The sequence below is a fragment of the Strigops habroptila genome, chromosome W (genome assembly GCF_004027225.2).
Source record: "Strigops habroptila isolate Jane chromosome W, bStrHab1.2.pri, whole genome shotgun sequence".
Lineage (NCBI taxonomy): Eukaryota > Metazoa > Chordata > Aves > Psittaciformes > Psittacidae > Strigops > Strigops habroptila.
In genome coordinates this window covers 31,111,687-31,134,235 of record NC_044301.2, presented here as the reverse complement: position 1 = coordinate 31,134,235, position 22,549 = coordinate 31,111,687, and the positions used below count along the sequence as shown (strand labels likewise).

The window sequence follows — 22,549 nt, the reverse complement described above, 5'->3', positions numbered from 1 at the left end:
TTTGTTCTGTAAAGAAATTCCCAAGAGAAATCTAAGAATTTTGTCTTTATTCATCTTCAGTAAGTCATTAAGACTTTTTATTTAACCTCAATAATTGATTTAGAGCCTAAAAACATCCAAAGATTCCTGTGTACAACAGGATCCCTGAAACAGCAGGGGGATTGGACTAGATGACATTTAAAGATCCCTTCCAACCCAAACTCTTCTATTATTCTATGATTTGCATGATCAGATTAGTACCATGGGCTCTGGAGAAAGACAGGTGTCCAAGAGCATAACGCCAAACATATGCAATTGTGTTATGCAACAGACATCTTCCATGTAGTGCTACGTCTGACATATGGATCTAGTGTCTAAATTAAGCTATACAAAAAGACACATCTTGTCATCAAGTTGATCTTATGTTATGGGAAAGATGTCAAGATTTTAAGAAAGCAAAGTAAATTGAAATAGATATTAAGAACAGACCACACAATACTGAGAAGAAAGCATGTGCTGAGAAAGACTGATTTAAAGATGCTGTATAATTAGGATAAAAGCATAGCCTGTAGAGCAAATCTGCAGAAAGGAAAAACTTTAGCTCACAGTTTCACTTGCTATCTTCATCTGTCCTAAGGATGAGACATCAGAATTACGCAAGTCACTAATAACCAGCACAAAAATTACACCCAGGTATGGGAGTTTAAAGTATTAAAAGAATGTAATTATTGTGTGATAGCAATTGCTGACTTTTTTAAACTGCATTTCAAGACAATTAATTAAACTACACTATAGTTCAGGAAAGGTGTCAGGCTGACATACTCGAGGATTACAGAATAAAATTCCTTACCGGCATCAATGAGTATGGCTTCTTTGCAATTGCATAAAACTCAATGTCATGGGTTCAGCTATAGCAGTCATTTTTCTCCTTCTTAGTAGCTGGTGCAGTGCTGTGTTTTTTAACTTTCAGCCTGGGAACAATGCTGATAACACCGATGTTTTTAGTTGTTGCTAAGTAATGTTTATTCCTACCAAGGACTTTCTCAGTCTCATGCTTTGCCAGGGAGGAGGGGAAGCCGGGAGGAAGCAGAGACAGGACACCTGACCCAAACAAGCCAAAGGGGTATTCCATACCACAGCACGTCATGCCCAGTATATAAACCGGGGGGAGTTACCCGGAAGGCCCATATCACTGCTCGGGTCGGGCTGGGTATCGGTCGGCAGGTGGTGAGCAATTGTATCCTCTCCCCTTGTTATTTCACTAATCGTTATTATCATTGGTGGTAGCAGTAGTGGTTTTGTATTATACCTTAGTTGCGGGACTGGTCTTATCTCAACCCGTGGGAGTTACATTCTTTCAATTCTCCTCCCCATCCCTCTGGGAGCAGGGGGAGGAAGAAGGGGGGGAGTGAGTGAGCGGCTGTGTGGTTCTGAGTTACCGGCTGGGCTCAAACCACGACAGTTCTTTTTGGCAACCAACGTGGGGCACAAAGGGTTGAGATAACAACAGATCTGACCAGAGTGTGTCTAATCATATTTGTGATAAGCATTCACTGTTACTACTCATCACAATGGTGATTATTTGGCTCTCAGACTTGTTGCGCTTGATCTCAGAGTTTCAGCATGTTGTACCTTACTTACAGCCACTATTTGCTGTTTTAGTGTTTATCGGCTGGGGGGCCTGGGCTAAGGTTCTTGTTTCACTGTACTTCATGGTAATGACTTGTCATACAATAGGCTCATTGATCACGAAACTGGTCTGGTTTGTGCTTCCAGCGTGGCCATCACCTCTGTACTTTGGGAGGTATATAATGAAAAATTTTAGCAATTGCATATCTTTTTTTTTCTCCTCGGGGGGTCAACTTACGAAGGAGGCATTCTCTTTCACCCCCCATTCCCCCACCAGCCTATTTGCAACAGCAGTTGAGAGTTCTGAAGATTTTAGATGGCCTTTGAATACCCTTGAAACCTGCCTGCTGATTGTGCTGGGGATCAGCATGTTGACACACATATGGAGTGTGTTTTACCCACGGCCATCCCACCCTGGGAACACCCTAATTCGTTTAATCTTGAAAGTTAAGCAGTATAGGGTTCAAATCTGGTCTAGGGTTAGACGACGATATAGGAGGACCACCAAGAGATTTTCCCTGAGGCTGGACAGTTATGAGTGGCAGGGTGTGTGGGATAGTATGGGCAAGTATCTAGGACAGTGGGCCCCTCCAGTGCTTTGGAACTTCTCCACTGAACAAGTGCAACATCCAGAAAAACTAGTAAAACACTTAAACGAGGTGTGCTGTCGTTCTGTTTATACCAGAGAGGGACAACTGGCTGCAACGTGCTGGGGCTTGGCCTACGCCTACAGAGCCCTGCTCAACACTATCCAGCACCTTCAAAGGGAAAAAAAAGTCTCTGGATCTGATGGCAAAGCAACAGACAACGCAGCTACTCCAACTACAAGCACAGCAGCTACTCAGACCCTGACCACAACAGACAACACAGCTACTCCAAGTACAGCAGCTACATCAACCCCAGTGACAAGCACAACAGCTACTCAAACCCTGACCACAACAGACAACGCAACTACTCCAACTTCAAATACAGCAGCTACAGCAACCCCAGTGACAAGCACAACAGCTACTCAAACCCCGACAGCAACAGACAGTGCGGGTGCTCCAAGCACTGCAGCTACACCAACCCCAGTGACAAGCACAGTAGCTACTCAAACCCTGACAGCAACAGACAATGTGGCTACTCCAGTACCGCAGCTACACCAACCCCAGTGACAAGCACAGTAGCTACTCAAACCCCGACAGCAACAATGTGGCTACTCCAAGAACCAGAGCTACACCAACACCAGTGACAATCACCGTGGCTACTCAATCCCCAACAGCAACAGACAATGCAGCTGTTGGTGTTACTCAACTCCCAAGCACAACAGCTGCACCAACACCGGCAACAGACATTGCAACCACTCCAATCCTAGTGGCAGACACTGCAGCCACTCCAACCACAGTGACAAACACTGCACCTAAACCAAATGGCCAGTTTGTGACAATGTCTGTTGCCCCTGTAAGCAAAAGTAAACGAGAGGCACAAAGAGCAACCCGCGAAGCGAAGAAAGATGAAGACACAATGCCATTACTACACGGAACGGCATCTGAACAAGAGTTACTACTACATGGATCAGAGGAAGAGGAAGAAGAAGAAGAGGTGACTTCTCGACCCCGGACCTCAACTGAGCTGCGGAATATGTGAAAAGATTTCACCCGTCTTCCAGGGGAGCACGTCGTCACCTGGTTGCTCCGATGCTGGGACAATGGGGCCGACGGTCATGAACTAGAAGGTAGGGAAGCCAAGCAGATGGCATCACTTGCTAAGGAAGGAGGAATTGACAAAGTGATTGCAAGAAAGAAAAGAGCCCTCAGTCTTTGGAGGCGGTTCCTGGCAGCTGTGAAGGAAATCTTTCCCTACAAAGATGATACTATGAGTCGCTCAGCCAACTGGACCACAATAGAGAGAGGCATCCAGTCCCTGAGGGAATCAGCCATTCTAGAGATGATCTATCGTAGGCCGGATGCCAGGAACACATCCGTAGATCCAGATGAAGTCGAATGTACACGACCCATGTGGCGGAAACTTACACGGAGTGCGCCATCATCATATGCCCACACATTGGCATCAATGACCTGGAATGATGCAGTATCACCAACAGTGGATTGCCTGATTAGTCAACTCCGAGAGTTCGAAGACAATCTCACCCCTTCCATCATTTCAGCTGTGGAAAAACTGTCCCAGGAGTTCAAACAATTGAGAGACGATTTTTCTGATCTATCCAGCTCCCCACGTGTACCAACCCATGTCTCAGCTATTAACAGAAGGCGCCCTACTGCTCGAGAAAGAAAATATAGGAGGTACACGCCACGGGCCACCCTATGGTTTTACCTGCGGGATCACGGAGAAGACATGAGAAAGTGGGATGGAAAACCTACCTCAGTTCTGGAGCAACGAGTGCGTGAACTGAAGAGGAGAACAGTGGTCAAGGATGATCCTCCCAGGAAAGCTGCTGCTCCAGTCTCTGGTGAGCAGTTTCCCAGATGGAGTGGAACAGCTGATTTTACTCCTGCTCCCGTGATAAGGAATACTAATCCCTTTCTACAAGACGTAAGAGGACAATCTTGTGATTACTATTAGAGGGGCCCTGCCTCCAGCCAGGTGGAGGAGAGGGATAATCGGGTTTCCTGGACTGTGTGGATCAGATGGCCTGGCATATCAGTCCCACAGAAGTATAAGGCTCTAGTAGATACCGGTGCACGGTGTACCCTGATGCCATCAAGGTATCAAGGGCTGGAACCCATTTATATTTCTGGAGTGACAGGAGGATCCCAAGAGTTGACCGTACTGGAGGCTGAAATCAGCCTGACTGGGAGGAAGTGGCAAAAGCACCCCATTGTGACTGGTCCAGGGGCTCCATGCATCCTTGGCATAGACTATCTCAGGAGAGGGTACTTCAAAGACCCAAAAGGGTATAGATGGGCTTTCAGTATCGCTGCCTTGGAGACAGAGGAAATGAAGCAGTTGTCCACCTTGCCCGGTCTCTCAGAGGATCCTTCTGTTGTGGGGTTGCTGAAGGTCGAAGAACAACAAGTGCCAATTGCGACCACAACAGTGCACCGGCGGCAATATCGCACCAACCGAGACTCCTTGATTCCCATCCATAAGCTGATCCGTGGACTGGAGAGCCAAGGAGCGATTAGGAGCACCCGCTCACCCTTTAATAGCCCCATATGGCCAGTGCAAAAGTCTAATGGAGAGTGGAGACTAACAGTAGACTATCGTGGCCTGAACGAAGTCACACCACCATTGAGTGCTGCCGTACCGGACATGCTAGAACTTCAATATGAACTGGAGTCAAAGGCAGCCAAGTGGGATGCCACAATTGATATTGCCAATGCATTTTTCTCAATCCCTTTGGCAGCAGAATGCAGGCCACAGTTTGGTTTCACTTGGAGGGGCGTCCAGTACACTTGGAACCGACTGCCCCAGGGGTGGAAACACAGCCCTACCATCTGCCATGGATTGATCCAGAGTGCACTGGAACAGGGCCAAGCTCCAGAACACCTGCAATACATTGATGACATCATCGTGTGGGGTGATACAGCAGAAGAATTTTTTGAGAAAGGGAGGAAGATAATCCAAATCCTCCTGAAGGCCAGTTTTGCCATAAAACAGACTAAGGTCAAGGGACCTGGATATACTTGGTGGGTAATGCAGGAAGATGGGAAGTCCGATGTGTACCTCAAGGGGATTTGATTGTGGGGGAAAACAGCCAATGAACTCAATTGTATGCTGTTGCCTGCTCTGTAACACTTTTATAGCCCACCAGCTACGTATCTTCAGGTCACCAGCAACTGACCCTGACTTCCCTCCGATCGTCACCTCAACAAAGAATGAATTTTGAGGAAACCAGATGAGCTCAGCAGTGACCAGACGAGTTTGGGGGTGTCATCAGCAGGCAACAACCCAACACTACACACTGTCCCTCCTGCCCTGAAAGACTATTACAAGAGATGGACCCTGACATCATGGGCTGGATGAATTCAGCAATTTTATAGGGATTGGTCCATAGGCTAAGGAATGATATCTCTCTCTTTGTGTGTGGTTGTGGGTGTGTATTTATATATCATACAATACTGATGGTATGTTGAAAAATGTGGCATCTGAGTATGACATTAATGATATGGAATGAGGGGTGGATTCTGTCCTGGGTTCAGCTACAGCAGTCATTTTTTCTCCTTCTTAGTAGCTGGTGCAGTGCTGTGTTTTTGACTTCCAGCCTGGGAACAACGCTGATAACACACCAATACTTTTAGTTGCTGCTAAGTAATGTTTACCCTAATCATGGACTTTCTCATTCTCATGCTTTGCCAGGGAGGAGGGGAAGCTGGGAGGAAACAGAGAAAGGACACCTGACCCAAACTGGCCAAAGGGGTATTCCATACCACAGCACATCATGCCCAGTATATCAACTGTGGGGAGTTACCCAGAAGGCCCATATCGCTGCTCAGGTCGTGCTGTGTATCAGTCGACGGGTGGTGAGCAATTGTGTCCTCTCCCCTTGTTATTTCCCTTATCATTATTATTATTGGTGGTAGCAGTAGTGGTTTTGTATTATACCTTAGTTACTGGACTGTTCTTATCTCAACCCGCTGGATTTACATTCTTTTGATTCTCCTCCCCATCCCTCCGGGAGCAGGGGGAGGAAGAAGGGGGGGAGTGAGCGAGCAGCTGCGTGGTTCCGAGTTACCTGCTGGGCTTAAACCATGACATTAAGGTTAAATGACTGTTTATGAATACTACCAAGAGATTTTCTCCAAGGCTGGACAGTCATGAGGGACAGGGTGTGTGGGATCTTATGGGCAAGCTCCTAGGCCATTTGGACTCTCCAGTGCTTTGGAATTTCACTCATGAACAAATGCAGAATCTGGAAAAATTAGCAGAACACTTAGACGGGGTGTGCTTTTGTCCTGGCAATACCAGAGAGGGACAAGTCACTGCAACATTCTGGGGCTTGGCCTATGCGTATAGGGCCCTGTTCTGTTATGAGTAGGAAAAAGACATCTCTGGATCTGATGGCAAAGCAACAGACAATGCAGCTTCTCAAACCCCAAGCACAGCAGCTACACCAAGTCACCCTTTAATAGCCTCATATGGCCAGTGTGAAATTCTAATGCAGAGTGGAGACTAACACTAGATTATCGTGACCTGAATGAGGTCATGCCGCCACTGAGTGCTGCCATACTGAACATGCTAGAACTTCAGTATGAACTGGAGTCAAAGGCAGCCAAGTGGTATGCCACAGTTCATATTGAATTGATATAGATATTGCTATTGAAATTCTTTGAATCGACAGCCCCAGGGTGGAAACACAGCCCTCCCATCTGTCTTATCCAGACTGCACTTGAACAGGGGGAAGCTCAAAAATACCTGCAATACATTGGTGATATCGTGCTGGGCAATATGGTATGAGAAGTTTTTGAGAAAGGGAAGAAAATAGTCCAAATGCTCCTGAAAGCTGTTTTTGCCATAAAGCAAAGCAAGGTAAAGTGACCTGCATAGGACATACAGATTTTGGGAATAAAACGGCAAGATGGATGTTGCCAGATCCCCACAGATGTGATGAACAAGATAACAGCAATGTCTCCTCCAACTAATAAGAAAGAAACACAAGCTTTCTTAGGTGTGATGGGGTTCTGGAGAATGCACATCCCAAATTACAGTCTGATTGTAAGCCCTCTCTATCACGTGACCCGGAAGAAGAATGATTTCAAATGGGGCCCTGAGCAATGACAATTCTTTGAACAAATTAAACAGGACATAGTCCATGCAGTAGCCCTTAGACCATGCTGGACAGGGCAAGATGTGAAAAATGTGCTGGGTGTTCAAAGGCAGGGTCTCCTCTACACATCATGCATCTGATGCTACATGGAGTAAGTGGATCGCACTAATTACTCAGTGAGCTTGAATAGGAAATCCCAGTCATCCAGGAATTCTAGAAGTCATCATGGACTGGCCAGAGGGCAAAGACTTTGGAATGTCATCAGAAGAGGAGGTGATGTGTGCTGAAGAGGCCTCACCATATAATGAACTGTCAGAGAGTGAAAAGCAATATGCCTTGTTTACTGATGGGTCCTGCTGTATTGTGGGAAAGCATCAGAGATGGAATGCAGCCGTGTGGAGTCCCCTCTGACAAGTTGCAGAAACTGCTGGAGGAGAGGGTGAATCAAGTCAGTTTGCAGAGGTGAAAGCCATCCAGCTGGCCTTGGACATTGCTGAACGAGAAAAATGGCCAGTACTTTATCTCTCTACTGACTCATGGATGGTGGCAAATGCCCTGTGGGGGTCGTTGCAGCAATGGAAGCAGAGCAACTGGCAATGCAGAAGTAAACCCATCTGGGCTGCTGCACTGTGGCAAGATATCGCTGCCCGGGTGCAGAACCCAGTGGTGAAGGTACGCCACGTAGATGCTCATGTACCCAAGAATCGGGCCACTGAGGAACACCAGAACAACCAACAGGTGGATCAAGCTGCTAAGATTGAAGTGGCTCAGATGGATTTAGATTGGCAACATAAGGGTGAATTATTTTTAGCCTGGTGGGCCCGTGACACCTCAGGCCACCAAGGCAGAGGTTCAACATATAGATGGGCTCATGATTGAGAGGTGGACTTGTGCTTATTGTTTTGTTTTTCTTTTCCTCTTTTAGTTTTATATTATCTTCCCTTGTTATTTCCCTTATCATTACTATTATTGGTGGTGGTAGTAATAGTTTTGTATTATACCTTAGTTACTGGACTGTTCTTATCTCAACCCATGGGATTTACATTTATTCCATTCTCCTCCCCATCCGTCTGGGGTTGGGGGGGGGGTTGGGGGGAGAAGAGGTGGGGGGAGTGAGCAACCGGCTTTGTGGTTCTGAGTTACCGGCTGGGCTTAAACCACGACAGTGGCCCATGAGCAAAAGAATGTCACAAGAACTTCATGACCTTGTAGCATTAACACCAGTGTATCTGAATACCCTCGTCATGGCTGGATAGGAACTGAAGGACTGAGGTGACCCTAAGCTTTTCAAAGAGTACCAGAGGACCAGGAGAGCGCTCTAATGCACTTCGTCTATCTTATCTGGTTATGACTAATCTAGCACAATAGTGTTCAGTGAAATACAACCCTCCTTTATGTTTCTATGTTTATTATACAAGCCTGCTTTCCATTTCCCTTGCTTGCAATGCATTTTTTTCAAATTTACAATAAAATCTAGTTAACATGCATTACATTTTTGAATCTTAAAAGGCTATTAGGATGAAATATGTCTGAAATAATTCAGTAGTTTTACAACAGTTTTTTTATCATCCATTGCTATTTAAGGCATTAGAAAATGCATTCTTTATCCCAGCAAGCACATCACTTACCCTCAGCATAGGGCCATTCTGGAACACATGGGGTTCATCACAAACTACGCAGTATTCATTCAGTACTGGGATCCGCTGCTCAGCAAATTCAATAGTCTGATAATAATGAAAATGAGATACAAAAAAATCTGCTTAAAAATACTTAAGTCAGGTCGTGGTCCATGGCATTTCATAAATGGGTGAGATATGACATCCTACCTGCACAAGAAAGCCATGGTCTTGTACCAGAATGCATTTTGCACCATAATTTTGCTGCAAGGAAAAAGTTCAGGCAACTTAAGTGTTAGTAGACCAATTATAAGGAAATGGTAAAATATTTGTATTCTTTGTGTGCAACTCTAAAAAGATCTCTCATTTGCACAAACCAACATTACAAATAATCAATCCTTTTACTGTTTGCTGAGTGTGGAGTAGATTTTTAGCATTTCTTTCTAGTTCTTAAATCTGATGAGGTTTTATGTCTCAGCATCCCAAAACCTTAAATCTCAAATGGAAACACCAGTGCTTTCACTCCATTCTAATAAACCAGCATTCGGTAACTTCCTTCAATTTTTAACTGCATATTGTCTGTCAAAATACAGGCTATATGCTTAAGCTTGAAAGACTAATAAATATAACTCTCAGAACAGATGAAAATCTTTTTATATATTTACTAAAATCTCACTTCTGTGAGCACCACGCTGACAGACCTCTATGTTCAGATCTGACTCAGATATATTCTGCCTTTTTATTTCCAAGTACACAAAATAAATTAGAAGGATTAGAAGGAAATTTTGTTATAGGAGTCATTAAGGTAAAAATAGCTTCTAGGCTGATATCTATCTCAATAAAATGCCATTTTGAATAAGTCAGATCAGATCCACTTACAACTATTTTTTTTTGTTTGTTTGTTGTGGGGTTTTTGTGTTTATATTTGTCCTGCTTTTGGCTGGGATAGAGTTAATTTTCCATTGTCTGGTTTGTCAACTGGACAGCCAAGGTGTGATCAGCAGGACTGTCCTGGGTTCAGCTGTAGCAGTCATTTTTCTCCTTCTTAGTAGCTGGTGCAGTGCTGTGTTTTCGACTTTCATCCTGAGAACAACGCTGATAGCACACCAATGTTTTTAGTTGTTGCTAAGTAATGTTTACTCCAATTAAAGAGTTTTCAATCTCTCATGCTGTGCCGTTGAGGAGGGGCACAAGAAGCCGGGAGGAAGCAGAGACAGGACACCTGACCCAAACTAGCCAAAGGGGTATTGCATACCACAGCATGTCATGCCCAGTATCTAAACTGGGGGGGAGTTACCCGGAGGCCAGATAGCTGCTCTGGTCGGGCTGGGTATCTGTCGGCAGGTGGTGAGCAATTGTACTGTGCACCACTTGTGTTTATTTTTTTTTCCCCTTACCTTTTTAGTTTTATATTCTCTCCCCTTGTTATTTCCCTTATCATTATTATTATTAGTGGTAGTAGTAGTAGTTTTGTATTATACTTTAGTTATTGGACTGTTCTTCTCTCAACCTTTAGGATTTACATTCCTTCGATTCTCCTCCCCATCCCTCCAGGAGCAGAGGGGGAAGAACGGGAGGGAGTGAGCAAGCGGCTGCATGGTTCTGAGTTACTGGCTGGGCTTAAACTACAACAGTGGGAAATGGCATGATGTAAAAGGTATGGAATAAGGGGTGTTTGCTGTCCTGGTTTTGGCTGAGATAAAGTTAATTTTCTTCCCGGTAGTTGGTATAGTGCTGTGGTTTGGCTTTAGTCTAAGAATAATGTTGATAACACACCGATGTTTTAGTTGTTGCTATGTAGCACTTACTTACCTTGATCAAGGACTTTTCAGTCTCTCATGCTCTGCCAGTGAGGAGGCACACAAAGAAGCCAGGTGGGAGCAGAGACAAGACAGCTGACCTGAACTAGCCAAAGGGATATTGTAGAATGTCATGCTTAGTATCTAATCTATATTTGGGCCTACAAGGATGCTGGGGAGGGAATCTTCATTAGGGACTGTAGTGATAGGACAAGGGGTAACAGGTTCAAACTTAAGCAGGGGAAGTTTAGGTTAGATATAAGGAAGAGGTTCTTTACTGTGGCGGTAGTGAGGCACCGCAATGGGTTGCCAAAGGAAGTTGTGAATGCTCCATCCCTGGCAGTGTTCAAGGCCAGGTTGGATGGAGTCTTGGGTGACATGGTTTAGTGCGAGCTGTCCCTGTCCATGGCAGGGGATTGGAACTAGATGATCTTAAGGTCCTTTCCAACCCTAACTATTCTATGATTCTAAACTGGGGGGAGTTAGCTGTAAGGCACCAATCGCTGCTTGGTGATGGGCTAAGCATCAATTAGTGGGTATTGTGCATCACTGTTCTTTCTTGGGTTTTTGTTTTGGTTTTTTTTTTTTAGTTTTACCTGTCCTTTTTTTGTTATTATTTTGCTTTTCATTCTTATTCTTATTCTTATTCTATTGTACTTTAATTATTAAATTGTTCTTATCTCAGTCCATGGGTTTTACATTTTCTCCAATTCTCCTCCCCATCCCACTGGCAGGGGGGAGGTGAGCAAGCGGCTGCATGGTACTTAGTTGCCAGCTGGGGTTAAACCACTGCAGTAGTCTTATTTCCTTTAATTTCATTTCTATAACTCCATGTTTGGGAACCATTTCCCTTTTTTTGCAATTGGGAAATAATCCTCCTAATTGTATTCATATTTGAAATCCAAATATTTAAACTGATAACCGAAGAGAAGTTATCGTCCTGATTCATCGCTTCCACATTCCACTGACTTCAAATCACAGTTAGGCACCCGGGTTATTCATACATTTGGTGCCTGCATGTAAAATGTGAAATAGACTCTTGATGCCCTTCTGCTAACATCAGTCAAACTGCACCTGACCATGTAGGTGATGATCTTCCCTCTAAGTAAATGCATTATAGCAATAAATTACTGGTAGCTTTAATAGACTGTCAAGCAGGGCTTGCATTTTTTCCATATCAGCTGATAACATCAGTAATGAAACCACTTAGTCAACTCTTCATTATCTTATCAAAACCAATGAGAATTTTAATATTAACTTCAGGAGAGAAATGTCTGCTAAGTTAAGACATCTTTTGCTGATTCTGAAAAAAGTCTATTTACTCACCTTAAATTAATTTTGCTGTGCACGTTGTAAGAACCAAACACACAGCATTTATATAAATGATTTTATGACAGTATATCCCTGCTTTTAGATTTGATTAGTATAGCTCACAACATATTAATTTACCATGAGACATAACATACTCAATATAACTTCATTATTCAGAATACACTATTTTGAATATATGTATGGTATTTCAGGCAAGAATCAGCTTTTGCATGCTGAGAACATCAAGGTACTGCCAGGATAAGGGAGTGGAGAGGACTGTCTCCTAAGTGTCTCTCCCCAGGTCCAACACAGTAAACAGACTGGTGTCTTGAAAGAGCACAAACAGGCCCACTCTTTCCTCTAAAGCATAAAAGCCATCTTTTAAGAGGCAGAGGCAGAAGAATTAAGTTTGAGATTGCTCTCTTAAATTTAAGAATATGCAATATGCTTTTTTTTCCCCAGTTGATTATGTCTCTGGGGAAAGCAAGGGGGGCAGCGTGGGCCCAATTTCTTCCTCGACCTCCAGCTGCCACCAGTGTGTTTGAAGGTTAAACCTTTCACAAAGCACAAATGCACAAGAGGTGAGCTGAATCATGACTGCATTCCTTCCAGTATGATGATGACCACAGCTGAAAAGACCAGAAGGAGAGGTGACTTGGCATCTGAACGAGCCAACGAGTGGTTGCTTCCCCTACAAAGCAAACAGGTAAATGAGAAAAGACCTGTGTGACCTAGACAATTTTGCAGCACAGAAGCTCACACTCTCCCTTCTTCCTGCAGCAAGAAAGGAGGCAGTGAAGGAAGTGGATGATTGAACTTTTCCCATGGCCAGCAGCTGTACATTGAGCTATATTCAACTCGACATGCAAAATCTCTGTCTTGACCTAAGCAAATTCTGAGTTAAAACTTAAATATATGTGCATGCAGAGTTTTTAAAATAGTCCTTAAAAAGCTGACTCCATTGCTCTTTTCATCCAATATATTCAATATATCAAAAATAATCACTAATATATATGTCCTAAGTATTAATGCCTTTGCATATAAGCATAATTATACATTTGGAAAATAATAGGAGGAAAATGAGCAGAGTAAAAAAATCATTACGCACAGCAGCTTGTGAAGGTGATGATGAAGATGATGTTAAGATACCAATAAGTCCTGAGGTAAGAGAGAGACTCCTGCCTTCTGCTATGGTGGGCTCCTTGAAAGGCTCCATTTTGGATGATTTAGGGGCACTGAAGTAAGTCTTGCTGAGTAACTTGTGATTCTTCAATCCATCTAATTCTTCCATTTTAAGATTACTGGAGTAGGACCTGCTTAAAAGTTTCTGGGGCTTTGAGGTGCTGTTGTGCTCACATCGAGGGTCCCCAGAATATGACCTACTTAATAGCTTATGGGGCTGTAAAGTGATGCACTCCTCCTGCTTGATGGTTGCAGAGCAAGAATGGTTCAATAGTTTGTGCGATTTAATAGCTATTGTCTGTTCAGCCCTAGGGTCACTCAATAATGAGTGGCCAAAGGCTCTGTGAGATTTTGGGGCACACACATCCTCTGCTTTCACTGTGCTAGAGTAAGTCCTTCTCAGTAGCTTGTGAGTTTTGGAGATCCCATCCTGTTCTAACTTCAGCTTTGATTTATTTTTACCACAGCCAGGTGGAGGATAACTTGGCGACCTTAAAAATAAAGAAGAAGATGTAGTCTTGGTGCAAATCAAACAAGTAAGTCCAGACATATTTACAAAATTTTAAGTGCCACCTGTCTTTATGTATTTAACTAGTGATAAACAGCCCAACATTAAAAAAATGAGCAATTGTATGTAGTACTAATTTCCCAATACCAAATAGACATCTTACTCCTATTTATACACAAATTCATCCATATCCTTACAGTTCTTTTTAAAGGTCTCTATGTCTCTAAACAAACCATTTATTCAGGAGATTATATTTGAAATTAAAACCACATATTTCACACAAGATTATATCACATTTTTCTTATCAAAATCTATCTTTCCTATGTAATCATCATAGCATGATCCCATTAAAATTGTCTTCTGGACATGGCATAAAAAATTCTATGTCTACATCCAATGGAAGTTATAATGAGCAGTGAAACTTGCAGGCAGTAAATAAAATTTAATTCAGATGCTTTGTGGAAGACGATTTGATGCCCTTCTCTCCTGTTTCAGACAAATTCTAGCTCTGTAACACTAGAAATGAGAATGTGAAGACCTAAATTACGAATGCAGAAATATAAAGAACAAAAGGTTTTTATGAAACAACATTCCCATGAACTGTCACATTTCTATAAGGTTCACATTCACCTGTCCTTGCAAAGCAAGAACCAGTATCATGTATGCCAAAAAAATTTTATACACTTTACAAGCAACCCTAATCTTTGGAGTATATTTTGGGCTTTGATCAAATAGAAAAGAAGTAAAACCTCAAGGGGAGAGGCTGACAACAGGTTTCGCCACCCTGCTGGCAAGTGGTGACAGTGGAAAATGCACGTGGAGGCTGCTGACTCACTGTTGCAGTTGACTCATTACCACCCTTGGCCAGATGGGAGGTAGGAATGGTGCTCTAGGGAGAGAGAGAGGGTCCCTTGTGTTTGGGCTGAGCTGTCTTTGGATAGGGACTGCAGCAACAGCCAAATGAAGAGAAAGATCAGGCTGGCTTTTGTATGCCCTTTCTGAATAAAACGAAACCCCAAGTTACAGCCTGTGCTAGGCAATAGTGTGTGGCATGGTAGGGAATTGGTAAGCTTTCTACTTAAAAGACCATCTTTCTCTTCTACCTTTGAAAAGACAAATAATCTTTTGTTATCTTTGACATTCCTCCCTTCTTCAATCTGAGTGATCATTGTACTCCTTCTCTTTTTTATACATGGAATTTAGAATGGCAAAATTCATCAAAAAGAAGGAATGTTCAAAGAAGCATTCAATTCAAATGTACAGAAAGGGTGATCTGTCAACCCTTCATAAGCAGGAAACCATACTAAATATTCACATTCTTGAAAGAGGTAAATTCAGAGCCTGATTTTACAGACACTTAAGAGTATGAGTAACTGGCAGAAGTCATAATGAATTCAGATGAACTATTCACAAACTACTTCGTATGTTTTTAATACCTTTGTTCTTCAAAATTCTGTGCCTGCATTTCAGAAGTGGTGAACATTCATGTACTCAAACAGTGGAGAGGGGTGGGTGCTCAGCAGCTCTAAAGATCAGTCTTTCATTAATTACTATTCTAGTTTTTAAAAAATAAAAATATATACAGCTGTGGAAAGAGCAGCTAGACAACCACAAAATTATATATACATATTAAAAAAAATATAATATATATTTTCTTGCTATTCAAGTAACAGTCAAATGATACCAAGATAGTAAAGATACAAATACAATCAAGTTAGTAATATAAAATGAATTATTTCCAATTCTAGATGAATCATAGCTGTTTCAGAGATCAGGGCACTGAAATGCTCTGCCTTCAAATAGTCTTAGAAGTTGCAATAGTACTTAGTTCTCTTTTGATGTCATGCAAACAAGGACTGGAAACCCATGAGGTAAGATATAAAGAGAGCACTTCTCTGTGGAGAAAAGTCAACATTTCACCTTGTTAAATCTGCTGTGGATTTTTAACAGGATATGGTGGTAACATCTCATTTTCCTTGCTATTACCTGCGCAGCGTAGAAAAGATGTGCAGAGGGGATTTCACCTTTTTGGCAGACACCTTCTTATTGTGCGTACAACTAGATTTCTCTTTGCTTTTCTTCCACTGTTGTGTAACAAATGTCTGCATGATTCTGAAAATTAAGAAAGAAAAAAAAAAAGATTTTCTTATCCTGGCCAAGATATACTCATTTTAATACTAGGGTCTCAGTTCACTACAGAGGCGACATGATGCAATATCCTCAGTTTTTCTGTCACAAATGTGGACTGATGCTTGGGTGCTTCAGATCCTCAAATTTAATTTTTTTTTCCACATAAAACTAATTCACATGGGACTCTTGCTGAGAATACAGTCTGTGTAAACAACCACTGCAAGACTTTATATAATTATGCCTCTCATGGAGCTCTAGAGACAAACCGATTTAGAAGTATTCTATCCAACTATAGGTGTCTGTCTCTCCAGTGACTACAGAGCTAATCAGCAGATGACTCATCAAAATGTTATTAAATTGAATTGTACCATGAACACATGAAACTGCTATTTTTTCAACTATTCTCCCTCCTTGTAAGAGACTGATCTGAAATTGGACTCCCCTGTCCATTGTCTCAAAGATTGGTATGTGAAGCTGAGATGGGATTCCACCGACCATTGTCTCAGAGATGAGTAGGAGGAGTTGAGATAAGACTCCAATCTCCATTGCCTGGGAGAAGGGTGTGAGGAGCTGAACTGTGACATTGCCTGAGGGATGAGTGGGAAAGAGCTAAGACTCTTCTGTCCATTATTGATGTGAAGAATTGCTGTCCATTATCCCAAGAATTGCTGCAGTTGAAGAGCTGGCTGCAAGACCAGCGAAACTGGTCCACCAGGAATGTGTAATAAGTGACATTAAGAATATAGGTACTCCCCCCAACTCATTATAAAAGGGGGAAAAAAGACATCACCAAAATGGGCACCTTCAAGGGGACAACTCCAGAAGGACACCTCCACAAGGGCACCCACCTCCGATGACTACTACAGACTCTTGGGGACACTCTGCTCCTATACCGACTATGAACCCTAAGGACTCCCACCACCTCCGATACTGACTACAGACCCTGGAGGACTCCCACCAGTGATGATGATGACAGATCCCTGGGACTCCGCTGCATCCACGGTGGTGACTATCTCTCTCTCTCTCTGCGCCCCGAATCCTTGCTTCTTTTCCATCTTTTTTCTAATCTGTCCTATCACTATCCCCTTTATTACAATAATTTCCCTTTTTTATAATAATTGTCTTTTTGTAATAAACCAACTGATTACAGTACTTGACCTTGTTTGCATCTTAATTTTACTCTTGGGATCGCGAAGGAAACGGGTCCAACACTGGGGTTTCCTCCAATCGGACCCTGACACCTCTTGTCCTCAAAACATGGATGGCCTAATTACCATGGTACATCCTAGAGGCCACCATGAAAGCATAGCCCCCTTAGGGCATGCATGATGCTAAAAAAGATTCCTGCTCCAGAGGCTTCACAATCTAAGCAAAAACATGAAATTGAACACTCTTAGCTACAGTCTTTCTAAATTTATGTAGCTTACTCCCTGAAAAGCAATAAAGTGACAGAAAACCCTGGCAGGCAGCACAAATCAAGTTCTCTCCAACAACTGTCAAAATTGAACTTAAAAAAGCAAAACCTGTTATTTTTTATTTAAAGAAAAACAAATTCAAAACACTTTGATCCAACTTATCCAATCCTGATAACCTGTGAATTTTAACATACTTGATATGGTCTGGGAACTAAAAAAAGCATCATATTTACTTAAAAACAGGGGTTTACACTTTTCCAGACTTACTTACTTTTTCAGCTGATGTCCCAGCCCAAATCTTTCCTTAGTAGAGCTCTGAAATACATCCACAGTTGGCACTATGGAAAAAAGAGATATTGTTGATATATGATCTTAAAGCAGTAATCAAGAACTCATGACCATACAAGCCATATTTAAAGACCCTGTTCTGTCTGGACCTTTACTACTGGCAATGCCATTGAAGCAAAGGTGATCCTGCCCCTCTACTCTGCTCTTGTGAGACCCCACTTGAAGTACTGCGTACAGTTCTGGTGTCCTCAACATAAAAAGGACATGGAGCTATTGGAGCAAGTCCAGAGGAAGGCCACGAGGATGATAAGGGGGCTGGAGCACCTCCCGTATGAAGACAGGCTAAGAAAGTTGGGGCTGTTCAGCCTGGAGAAGGCTGCATAGTGACCTCATAGCAGCCTTCCAGTATCTGAAGGGGGCCTACAAGGATGCTGGAGAGGGACTCTTCATCAGGGATTGTAGTGATAGGACAAGGGGTAATGGGTTCAAACTTAAACAGGGGAAGTTCAGGTTGGATATAAGGAAGAAGTTTTTTACTGTGAGGGTGGTGAGGCACCGGAACGGGTTGCCCAAAGAAGTGGTAAATGCTCCATCCCTGGCAGTGTTCAAGGCCAGGTTGGACAGAGCCTTGGGCGACATGGTCTAGGGTGAGGCATCCCTGCCCACGGCAGGGGGCTTGGAACTAGATGATCTTAAGGTCCTTTCCAACCCTAACTATTCTATGATTCTATAGTAAAGTAAAAAGGAATGAAAACAAAAAATCTGGAGTCAGTTCAAATGTATTATGCATCACTTGGGTTGTTTTTCTTAGGGGTAGAGTTTATTCCTTCCTCCCTCTCTATTTCCTGTTATTATAATATTTTAGTTTTATTTAAATTATTAAACTGTTGTTATATTAACCCACAAGTTTGTACATTTTTTCCGATTCTCTGCCCCATCCCACTTGGGAGTGTGGGGGAGTGATCGAGTGGCTGAGTGGTACTTAGTTGCCAGCTGGGCTTAAACCATGACAGTCCTTTTTGCTGCCCAACGTGGGGCTCGAAGGGTTGAGATAACAACAGATCTGAGCAGAGCGTGTCAAAACAAATTTGTTATAACCATGCATTTTATTGGTTTAATAGTTCATTTATTGGTTTAAATGCTCATGTATTTGCTCTCAGAGTTGTGCTTTTTCTCAGGGTTACATTGTGTGACACATTACTCGAAGTATGCATTCCCTGTGGTGACGTTTAGTGTCCCTGGGGCCTGGGGTAATATTATAATTTTGTTGTACTTTGTAACACTGGCTTATGATATGATAGAATCGCTGGTCATAAAACTAATCTGGTATGTGTACTCAGCATTGCCATCACCTCTGTATTTCGGGAGTCATCTTTACGTCTTTTGCCTTTTCTCCTCAGAGAGCCAACCTATAGGGGAGACATCTTCCTAAAGCTTTCTTCCTTCTCTCCTTCCTTCCGACATCTTCCTTCTCCTCCAGGCTGATTACAGTAGCGGTTGAGAATTTTAAAGATTTTGGATATCCTTTGAATACCCTTGAAAACAACCTGGTCCATTTGCTAGGAACCAGCATGTTGCTGCATATGGTTCAGGTCTTGATTAACATTAAACAGCTATTTAAGAATACCACCCAGAGATCTGCCCTGAGGCTGGATAGTTATGAGCGGCAGGGTGTGTGTGATAGTACATGCAAGTACCTAGGCCAGTGGGCACCTCCAGTGTTTTGGAAGTTCACCCCAGAACAAGTGGAGAATCCAGAAAACCTAGTAAAATATTTGGGAAAAAGTATGCTGTTGTCCTGGCAATTCCAGAGAGACACAAATCACTGCAACACGCTGTGGCCTGACCCATGCCTACTGAGCCTTGTTCAACACTATTCAGTACCCTCAAGGGGAAAAGAAGGCCTCTGTACCTGATGACAAAACAACAGGCACTGCAGCTACTCTGACCCCAGCGACAGACAGTGCAACTAGTCCAACTCTGTCAATAGGCACTGCAGCTGAACCAAAGAAGCAACCTATGCTGTTATAAGTTGCACCTATACACTAGAAAAAATGTACATGAAAATCAGCACGTTTAATGAAGGAGGACAAAGAAGGGCCATCACAAGAACAGGAGGAAGAGGCAGAAAGAGATGTAACCTCTCGATCCCTAGCCCTAACTGAGCTGCGGGATATGTGAAAAGATTTGAGCTGTCATTCGTGTGAGCACATTATCACCTGGCTGCTCCAGTGCTGGAATAATGGGGTTAGCAGTTTTGAAGTAGAGGGTAGGGAGGCCAAGAAGCTGGGATCACGTTCTAGGGAAGGGGGCATTGACAAGGCAATTGTGAAAGGGACACAAGTCCTTAGAGTCTGAAGGTGACACCTGTCAAGTGCGAAGGAAAGGTATCCCTTCAAGGAAGATGTTATATGTCACCCAGGCAATTGGATGGCAATAGAGAGAGGTATCCAGTACCTGAGGGAATTAGCTGTGCTAGAGATGATTTATTATGACCTGAACAATGCAGTTACCAAAAGATCCATATGAAGCCAGTCCCATGCACATGAGCAATGTGGCGTAAATTTGCATGATGTGTGCCATGATTGTATGCCAACTCATTGGCCATCATGAGCTGGAGAGATGAAGCGCCATGTGGATAGGCCAGTAACGGAGGTGAGCAGAGGCCACAGATCAATGAGCAGAACTATTGCCTGAAGCAGAGCTTAGGCCTTTTGGCAACTATAGGGTTACTTAGCAAGAGCAGCTAAGGCTATGCATAAGGAAGTGTGAGCAGAAACTGCAAAGACTTAGCAAGAGCAGCTAGAGCTATGTATAAGGAACTAATGCTATGTATAAGGAACTAAAACTATGTGTAAAGAAGTAACAATTGTGTTGAAACTTTCCACTGAAAGAAAGAACAGGACGTGAAATTACAAAAAGCAGAAGGTTTTAAGGATGGCGACAGATATGCAATATTTAGCAAGTAAACCGCGATATTTAGCAAAGTAAGCATGTTAGACTTTTTGGGAGGACCAATGAAATCATTGTATCCGGGTGTATGACGCTTAGCTAACAGAACAATGGAACTATATAGTCAGATGTATCGGCAATAAATTTTGGCAATCGCTTGATCACATTGGTCGTCTCAGCGTTGTCCGTGACTCCCGCGTCAACAAGTGGCGCCCGAACAGGGACCCTCAGATCGGCGATTCGTACAGACGAGTCTGAAGCTGGCAGGAAAGAGGGGGCGGAGAGCCAGTCAAAATCAGCACTGCCCCGGTGCTGGAGGAAGTCAGGATCCTGCAAAACTTCGGGAATCTCACCCTGATCAGGTGAGCGGCCGGGGAGGAGATGGGGCACTCGCTATCCAAAGAGGAACAGGCGGTAATGAAGCTCCTCCAACATATTCTCTCTAAGAGAGGGTTGCAATACGATAGTGCCGCCTTACAGAGGCTGTTAAAATGGTGCCGTGATCGTGGCTTTATCCCCACGGTGCAAGCGGCATTTGCAATTTCTGAATGGGAGCGTATAGGACAAGCACTATGGGATGAGATCAGCAAAGGGACAAAAGATGCACAGAAACACTCCACTTTGTGGCAAATGATGTTAGAGACTTTGAAAGAGATGAAATCAGAGCGAACGGCCATGGCTTCTGTACTTATGGCCACTGCGCCCTCTTCGGAACAATCAGATTCAGGAGCAGGTGCCACAGCTATGGCGTTTGCTCCTCCTATTGTGCCTGGGGCGATTCTGAAACATTCAACACAAACAACAGGCAAGGGAAGACTCCGTCACCATATACAGAATGCATCGCAGATGGCAGAAGTGGCTGTTCCTGCCCCGGACCCAGAGGAAGGGGACCCACAGCCCGAGCTGAATCCGGGACTGGACTCTCTGGAGGCTGAGCCGGACTTGTTTCCTCCACTCCCTGATTCTGACTCTGACTCTGACTCTGATCGATCGGTTTGCTCGATTTGCCAGCAGCTGGTCGCAGGCTTGGGGGACAGACATCAGTCCATCCTACCAAGGCTGACAGCCCTGGAAGCCGGTGACAAAGCAGCGGAGACATCGATTCTACCCTATTCTAGATCCTTTTTGAGAGGGGGGCTTGCTGGGGAAGGGTCCGCGGGATCTGCCGGGAGTAATAATCCGGCACATCGCTGGCGCGGGTTCATTCGGGATGCAATAATTGATGGGGAATTTACTGATATGGGGCCCTCTGCTTTTCCAGTGTTTACTACGGCACAGGGGGCAAAAGAATGGGAGGCACTAGACTTAAAAATAGTTAAGGAAGCTCGACAAGCTGTAAGCACCTATGGCCTGAAGTCATCTTATACTCAGGCCATAATTGCTCACATATTTTCAGCTTATATCTTAACGCCGTATGATATTCGGTTGCTTACCCAGACGCTGCTTGTTCCGCATTTACAGCTGTGGTTTTTTAATAAATGGGATCTAGCCTGTCAAAGGGCTGCTAGTCAGCCTCGCCAGCCGGGAGATCTGTTGTTTGGATTAACAGCCGATGCTTTGTTAGGAAAAGCTCAATATGATGATCCACAGGCACAAGCCAATTTGCCAACAGCGGTTTTAGCCTTGTCCCAGGAGCAAGCGTTGAAAGCTTGGTATGCCCTGCCTGATGATAAAACGGCTCCAGGTTTCTTATCAGTTAAGCAGGGTCCAACAGAATCTTACCAACAATTTATTGATAGACTGTTTGACGCATTAAAAAAACATCCCAATTTGAGTGATGACATGAAGGGGAAGTTATTAGATATTGTGGCTTTTGATGGGGCCAATGATCAAACAAAACAAATTCTAAATACACTGCCAAGGGGAACAACTGCCGCTCAGCTGCTTGAGGCAGTGGAACGTATGGGACATAAGCAAAAAGCAGCGTACATGGCTGAGGCATTCGCTGCTGCCGTTAAACCTTTTACACAGAAGAAAGGGGGAAATGCTGGAGATAAGAAATGCTATAATTGTGGAAGATCGGGTCATCTTCG

The 22,549-nt window shown here is 43.5% G+C and overlaps 1 protein-coding gene across 1 annotated transcript in view; it reads right to left on the bottom strand.

Annotated features, from left to right (window-relative positions):
- The window catches only part of LOC115619003 (protein mono-ADP-ribosyltransferase PARP8-like), a 100,742-nt gene that overhangs the window by 39,258 nt on the left and 38,935 nt on the right, over nucleotides 1–22,549 (bottom strand). The window contains exons 8-12 of the mRNA XM_030511020.1: nucleotides 17,548–17,614; nucleotides 15,718–15,843; nucleotides 13,150–13,714; nucleotides 9,142–9,195; nucleotides 8,944–9,039 (exon numbers count right to left, since the gene is read on the bottom strand). Coding sequence (XP_030366880.1) covers nucleotides 8,944–9,039; nucleotides 9,142–9,195; nucleotides 13,150–13,714; nucleotides 15,718–15,843; nucleotides 17,548–17,614 — 908 coding nt within the window. The remainder of the gene's footprint in view (nucleotides 1–8,943; nucleotides 9,040–9,141; nucleotides 9,196–13,149; nucleotides 13,715–15,717; nucleotides 15,844–17,547; nucleotides 17,615–22,549) is intronic.